Below are 7,500 nucleotides of genomic sequence, written 5' to 3' on the forward strand. Positions count from 1 at the left end.
TAGCCCTGATGGAGTAGGATGAGAATGGGGAAAGGGAAGCGATTTGACAGCGATCGTTAAGGTGCCGCTGACCCCTTGAAGGGTGTGCGTGTGTGTGTGTGTGTGTGTGTGTGTGTACGTTTGTGTGTGTGTGTGTGTGTGTGCGTTTCTGTGTGTGTGTGTGTGTGTGTGTGTGTGCGCGTGCGTGTGTGTTTCTGTGTGTGTGTGTGTGTGTGTGTGCGTGTGTGTGTGTGATGACACAGACGAGTCTCTGAGGGCCAAGTGTCATGCTGACAAACGACAGCATTGATCATATGTTCCCTGCTCACAGAGCACTCTATCACACCCTGAGCCAGCCTGACTAACTGCAAGGCTTCCTCTCAGTTACTCTGTTATCCTGGCCCTGTTACACGGTGCCTTCCCAACCCTGCAGCGCTGTCACATGGTAAAACGTGTAGTTTATATACAACTTAGAGTTAAAACTTAGACATATTTACATTTACGGTTTTTTTACGTTTAACAGACGCCTTTATCCAAAGCGACTTACAACAAGTACATTTGTCTAAAGTAAGTGAATCATCTATACATCAGTCATCATATCATATTACGCAGTTTGCCCATATACCTAATAAAGCTGTAATTACATGTTGTTACTACATGTTACATGTTTCAGGTAGTTGAGTAGTTACTACACTGTTATTACTGAGTTATTACTGAGTTACTACCCAGGTATAGAGGGGCAACTTCGTGTGAGGGTTGACACTTCAAAGATGTTAGTAGCTGCTCGTACTTTCCCTGAGCATTGTTCAAAAGGAGTTCTCCTAGGGACCCCTACTTTCCTGGAAAAGGGTGAAAGTAAGACCTTCCCGAGAGATTGTCAGTGTTAAATACAGCCAGGTGTTGCACTTCAAAGAGAGGCTACCCTGGGTAATGTAGGCTACAGTACTCAATGCAAATCCCCCTTAAAAGGATTCAACTCTCTGGGAGAGGCTTACGGCACACATTGAGAGAACTCAGGAAAGTGCTGTGGTCGGCTACTTCAGTGTCTGGCAGCCTTCCAATTCACAGTCCAGGGACAGAGATCACTATATCAATGAAGCATGGGCGGACATGAATGATAGAAATATATATGAAATATGAACGCGTGTGAGTCAGCCCTAGATTCTACACACACACATACTGTGTGCACACACACATTTGAGTGCTGTGAATAATTTACAGTTCAATTGATGATTCAATGATGGGTGATGCGTAGTCGAGGTAGCCAATCGTCTTCCAGTACTGTACCTCCCCAGCTGAGTACTGCTTACTGTAGTATGATGTGGGTTTACAATGAGTTGCATCAGGATGCATGCTCAGCTTCTCCCCAAATATCTCACAAGAGCAACAGTCGTCACATTTTGAATGCACACACTGCTTGGTATTGACTTTTTGGGGTTCTTCAACGACTTGGGAGTGAGACCTTGGTTTAGCATCTCACCCGAAGGACAGCATCCTCTGCGAGGCAGTACCCCATTCACTGCCCTGGGGCATTACGGTCTATTAGACCAGAGAGAGGAGTGCCACCTACTGGTCCACCAACACCACTTCCAGCAGCCTGTTTTGGTACCCCCATCCAAGGATTGGCCAAGGTATAACCTGCTTAGCTTCCCAGACGAGCCAGCAGAGGAGGCAGGGTGGTGTGGCTGCTGGCATTCCAATGAGCCCATCCTCCAATTTCCTTTTCGATTTACCTCCACCAGCCTCCCCTGCGTTGGAAATGTATCACTGCTATCCAGCACTGGATATTTACAGTAGAAATTTAACACAGAGATACCACAAGATTACATGAGAGTTTCCCAATATTTATCTTAGGGAAAGGAATTATACTTTACTCACGACTATACATATTTGCTCAAGGTTGAGTTGGTGCGAACACCTGTTTGCTTAGAAAAATGAAGTGGTTATCAGTGGATCAACAGTGAGTGGGTATATCTGCTGTTGTTTCCACCTGTAAACAAAGGAAAACAGCCAGGTTATACAGTAAAAACAACGTTTTCCAGTCTACTGTAAACAGGCCGATTCTGTGTGATTGGTTTGATGAGTTGGAGAAGTGGTAGGTGGTGTGAACAGAGGCGCTGAGGGAGTCTTCACCTCATCATCAACTTGCCCAATCTTTCTTTCCACTACAGCAACATCGCTTGGCCTCTTCAATCTTCCCTTTGAAGACTTCATATTAGCATTGATTGACGATCCCTTTTGAAAATCTCGTACGACTTTACGTCAATACTCTCTTTTCAACTGTACTCCACTGCGGTTTTATGAGAGTTATAGATTTTCCCAGATAAACTGGCCTTTGGAAGCCTCTCGGCTTTACGCTCCCGTTGGGAATCTTCTCATCTTCCAATCCACTTCCTTCTCTGTGCGCATGCACAGTAAAATGGAGTCATTACGATAATGGCTGTGATTTGACTATCCAAACTCAAGAGGGGAACAAGGACCACCGGTGACGTGACGAATCTCGTAAAGACTCACAGTCTAAACAGGGTGTGTTACCAGCCTGCTATGCAAATGCGTTGCCACATTTGGAGATTACAGTACAAAGACTAACACACTAGCTTAGCTGTTCCTACTGTACTTGAGGTGATACTGTACAACACCAGCTAGCATCCCATGCTCTCTCCACCACGCTCCGCCCCCACTAATCGACAGTACAGTCGGCTGGTGTAGTATTACCGTATGAACAACGTGTGTGAGGAAGAGATAAGTCAAGCAAGGATTCTATTCTATTCCATTAGAATTCTATTTTAATACATTCTATTCTATTATTTGATATGCCATTCTATTCTAGTCTAGTCTGGTGGAGTTGATTCTATTCTACTCTATTGTACTTTATTATACGTTGTTATGTTCTAATCTATTCTACTCTATTCACCTCGATTCTATTCGATTCGATTCTACTCTACTCTACTGCGTTCTTCTGCGTATATTCAACGTTATTATATCCTAGTACTGTAGGAGTCGAAGGGGACAAAGGAACCAGAGACTTGTTTGCGGTGAAAAGCCCAAATGCGTTGAGTTTATTTTCTCCTAGCACAACTAGCATCAACCCCCCCCAGTCAAAACCAACAGGCGCATAAAGAGATGTGTGACCACCTGCGTCACAACTGCGACCAAGTCTTAAAGGGCACGAACCCGTACAGTATAACACAACACAAACACTCTGGTGAATTATGGCAGTGTCTCTAAGTAGCGTCCCCTAAAGTACAGTACATTCTACATTCTATTCTACTTCATTCTATTCTACTTCATTTTATTCTACTCTTATTCTGGGTGTGTTTTCCCTCCCCTCTGTGTTTTCTTCTACACATACGCAAGTCAGCCTCACAGTTCCTCACAGTTACTCCATTTGAAAAGCACTGATGGGATATTCTGTATTTCCCTGAGAGTTTCCATTAAAACCGAATGCTCTTCATGTATAATTCACAGCGATTGAATGATTTGAAATGGAGCAGCCGCGGCACTGCCTAGAGGATAGTGGTTGTGTATTAACAAGGTAATGATACATGAAGGCCCTGGTGTGCTGCCGCCTGCCTCTGTGTTTTCAGACAGATCTATTACTGAGCGGCAAATGTACATCTCGTCCAGTAAGAATTTAGCTTATCAGTACGTATGGTTGAGTTCATTTTATTTTGTAATCTTTTTTTACTAAGATTACCAAGCCTACAACGTTGGGTAGCACTTTATTTTGTGGTTCTGTCCCCGCTGGTATTCATCTGGTGCAACTGGTAACTACAGCTCCTGTTATCAAATGGTGCATACTGGTGCTAGTTATAATGAATCCCTCAGTATTTTGAGTTGTTATTGTGTTGAGTAGAATTCTACCATGTAATTTCTAGGTAAACACCTGGTGTTTTCTACAAGACTACTAGGATATTTGTTCCGGCTATTTCGATTTTAGATGAGACAATCAAAGTACGGTGATTGTCCTAGACATTGATGTTCCGCCTCAAGTGTGGCGGAAGTGGATTGATTGGACGGCCGCTTGAACGTTTGTCTGTGAGCATTGGCCCTTTAAACAGGGGTGGTTAAAGAACACAGTTGGTCTTGGGATTGCAATGAAAGTACAATACAATCATCGATCATTGTTGGGTTTCTTGCCAGCGGGCTGTACATTTGACAATAACAACAACAACAACAACAACAACAAATGTTTCAGACAGTTCTACAGTGTTGTGTGTTGAAGAGAATAATAAACGTTGACCGTTGCTCTATGGAAAGTTTTTTTTACCGTTTTTCTTTTTCTCTCGTTTTCTCATTTGTACTTCCATGGGTTCACCCTGAGAAGTATTAAACGGTTCTGAAGTGTGTAATTGTGTCCATGGCTTTCCCAGTTGAATCAATTCAATTCTTTTTCTCTCCCTCATGAAAATACCTTTTTTAGGTGGAAGCCATTGATGTGAAACATGCTTTGATTAGACAGAGTAAGCTTTGGCACAAAATGTAATTTCCTCCACAGCTGCTGGATGTTTTTAATATCCTGTAAAACATAGGAAGCGTTGTCACGCTTCACTAATGTCCCATGTCATTTTTTCTCTCTGTAGGACCCCAGAACCAAGCACAAGTTCAAGATCCACACCTATGGCAGCCCTACGTTCTGCGACCACTGTGGCTCTCTCCTCTATGGTCTTATCCACCAGGGGATGAAATGTGACAGTGAGTACATTACTAATACTATGGTTCTCTATGGTTCTGTATGGTTCTCTATGGTTCTGTATGATTCTCTATGGTTCTCTATGGTTCTGTATGATTCTCTGTGGCTCAGTCGGTAGAGCACGGCGCTAACAATGCTTAGGTTGTGGGTTTGATTCCCACTGGGACCATATATACTGAAAAATGTATGCTCTCGCCGCACTGTAAGTCCCTTTGGATTAAAGCGTCAGTTAATTGTCATATATTTATATTTACTATCCTAGCATGGGAGGCTGGTGGAGGTAGAAATCGGAGGCCAGGCTCATTGTAATGCATGGCATGGAATGAGGAACGGTATCAACCACACGATACCGTTACCATTCCTCATTCCGTTCCATACAGTACAATGAGCCCGTCCTCCGATTTCTACCTCCACCAGCCTCCCCTGCTAGTCACACTATGACTAACAGAGCTGAACCAAGCTGAGCTCTTCTAGTCTCTACTGTAACAGTGCTGGAGAGGAGGATCTAAAAGGAACATACTCTGGCCAGCACACAGAGGGACGCGTTGGTTGTGTTCCAATATCCAGTTATGTAAAATTAGCCTCTTATTATCTCCCTAATTTAAAACATGTGCCTTCTGTATTCCCTTCCAAAACAACACATACACACGGTCTTTAAATATACATTATCAAAGCTGCTCTTCGGCGTGTCTGTGTTCGTAACATTCCCTCAGTCTTCTGACTTACGTTCATCTTATGAAGCTTATGTTACGGATGGGGAATTACTATTATTATTATTATCAATAATAATAATAATAATAATATTATGCTGGCAGATGCCGGCTAGTTGGCTGCTCTCCAAATCAGACAACAATGAGATTATGATGTTATTATTTTTAATTGCTGAGGTCCATTCCTGGAACACGTGGGGGTACAATATGGTACTGTGTAAGCACGCGGGGGGGTGGATTTCACATATATAAAAAGGTTGGTTGCTATTTTGAGAACGAAAGCAGTTTTGTAATATCAATTATTTTCTCGACAATGTCCACAATGTGTTAGTGTGTAGATAGAGACATACTGTTTCCTTGTCAAAACACAAAGTCAAGAAAAACTCTAGGCCCTAAAGAAGCATATCAGTTTTGATTTAAAAAAAAAAATCTTTCATCTCTTCTCTTTCTGACTTGTCTCTTTTTTTCCTCTCCCACTGTGTGTGTGTGTGTGTGTGTGTGTGTGTGTGTGTGTGTGTGTGTGTGTGTGTGTGTGTGTGTGTGTGTGTGTGTGTGTGTGTGTGTGTGTGTGTGTGTGTGTGTGTGTGTGCGTGCGTGCGTGTGCGTGTGTGTCTCCAGCCTGCGAAATGAACGTGCACAACCAGTGTGTGATGAATGTGCCCAGCCTGTGTGGAACTGACTACACAGAGAGGAGGGGCCGCCTCTACCTGAAGTGTGAGGTCAACGGGGAGAAGCTGCATGTTACAGGTAGGACTCTGGACTGTTCCATCTCTTACACACCCATATGATTGAATCTAATACTATTATTATTATTATTATTATTATTATTAACATAGATGCAATCAGGTGTAACCCCAGTGGGGCTTGGACCAACAACCTCTGGTTCAGTCTGCCATTAAACCTAACGGGGGGGGGGGGGGGATAGTGAAATGGCTTCCTAACGTTCCCTTGAGTGCTGCCTTTTCACAATCAGTACCACTTAATCTGTCAGCTTCCAGCCCACCTTTAACCATCACTCACAGCATGGATCTGTCCTCACCATGGGGGCTTCATGGCTGATTCCTGTCTCTCTCTCTCTCTCTCTCTCTCTCTCACGATCTCTCTCTCTCTCTCCCTCCCTCTCTCTCTCTCTCTCTCTCTCTCTCTCTGTGTGCGTGCATGCGTGTGATGCGTATGCGAGCACAAGCATGCGGGTGCTTGCATGTGTCCTAAATTGATTTCCACACCGTTGCACTTCGGGTCAATACTGTACGCCCTAGCAATGGCTGGCAGTCACTCTCAGTCTCCTTCTGCCTGTTAGGGGGAGCGGGAGAGACGCATGTAAAAGACACAATGTGAATGACTCTGTAAGATAGGTTCACACTGTACACATACCGTATACGCTCAGGTCCGTTCCCTTACGGTACACAGATCAATAATGTGTCTCACAGTAGATCAGTGCATGCATAGACACGACCCAAACACAGCTCACCACCCACGCAGTGGGGTAGTTTTAAACTGTGTGCGTGTGTGTGTGCATGTGTGTGTGTGTGTGTGTGTGTGCATGTGCGTGTGTGTGCGTGTTAAACCCAGATCCACTGTCTCAGCGGTGTGTCTGTCTGTGTGGGGGGGTTTAGCCAGAGGTAGGGGGTCCCTCTTTGATGTTTATTTTTCGATTAAAAGAATCACAACCCCTCTCCTCATGAGTCCTATGAACTGTTTTTTTCTTGCAATAATGAGTTATTTGAAGTTATCTGGGTAAATGAGTCTGTTTTAGAAAGTAAATTGGAGTCCTGTGGCATCTAGATTAACCTATTAGGATTGTCATAGCATGAGAACGCTGTCACGGTGCAGATTTATAGTCAGGCAGTAAGTGTACAGCATTAAAGGGATTTAAGGTGATAGAATTAAAGGGATAGTTAACCCAGTTTATAAAATCACATATTTGGTTCATTAACTTAACAGGAGTGTGTCCTTGTCCGTGTTATTGATGGGGGTACTCTGCAGCATTGCATCAAGCTGTGAAGGATATCTCGCATTGATGATCAATATTGCCTCAGACTGAGCAAGATGTAACAACGTCTTTTTTTAAATGGGAGAATTTCTGGACCGTTTTGTTGTGAGAAACTGTCACCACAC

General features: G+C 43.6%; 1 protein-coding gene across 1 annotated transcript in view; it reads left to right on the forward strand.

Moving 5' to 3' along the window:
- Positions 1-7,500, forward strand: part of prkcaa (protein kinase C, alpha, a) — a 131,940-nt gene that overhangs the window by 75,235 nt on the left and 49,205 nt on the right. The window contains exons 4-5 of the mRNA XM_083693817.1: positions 4,563-4,674; positions 6,001-6,129. Of these exons, the coding sequence (XP_083549943.1) occupies positions 4,563-4,674; positions 6,001-6,129 (241 nt within the window). The remainder of the gene's footprint in view (positions 1-4,562; positions 4,675-6,000; positions 6,130-7,500) is intronic.

The sequence above is a fragment of the Argentina silus genome (assembly GCF_951799395.1).
Source record: "Argentina silus genome assembly, chromosome: 22".
Classification (NCBI taxonomy): Eukaryota; Metazoa; Chordata; class Actinopteri; order Argentiniformes; family Argentinidae; genus Argentina; species Argentina silus.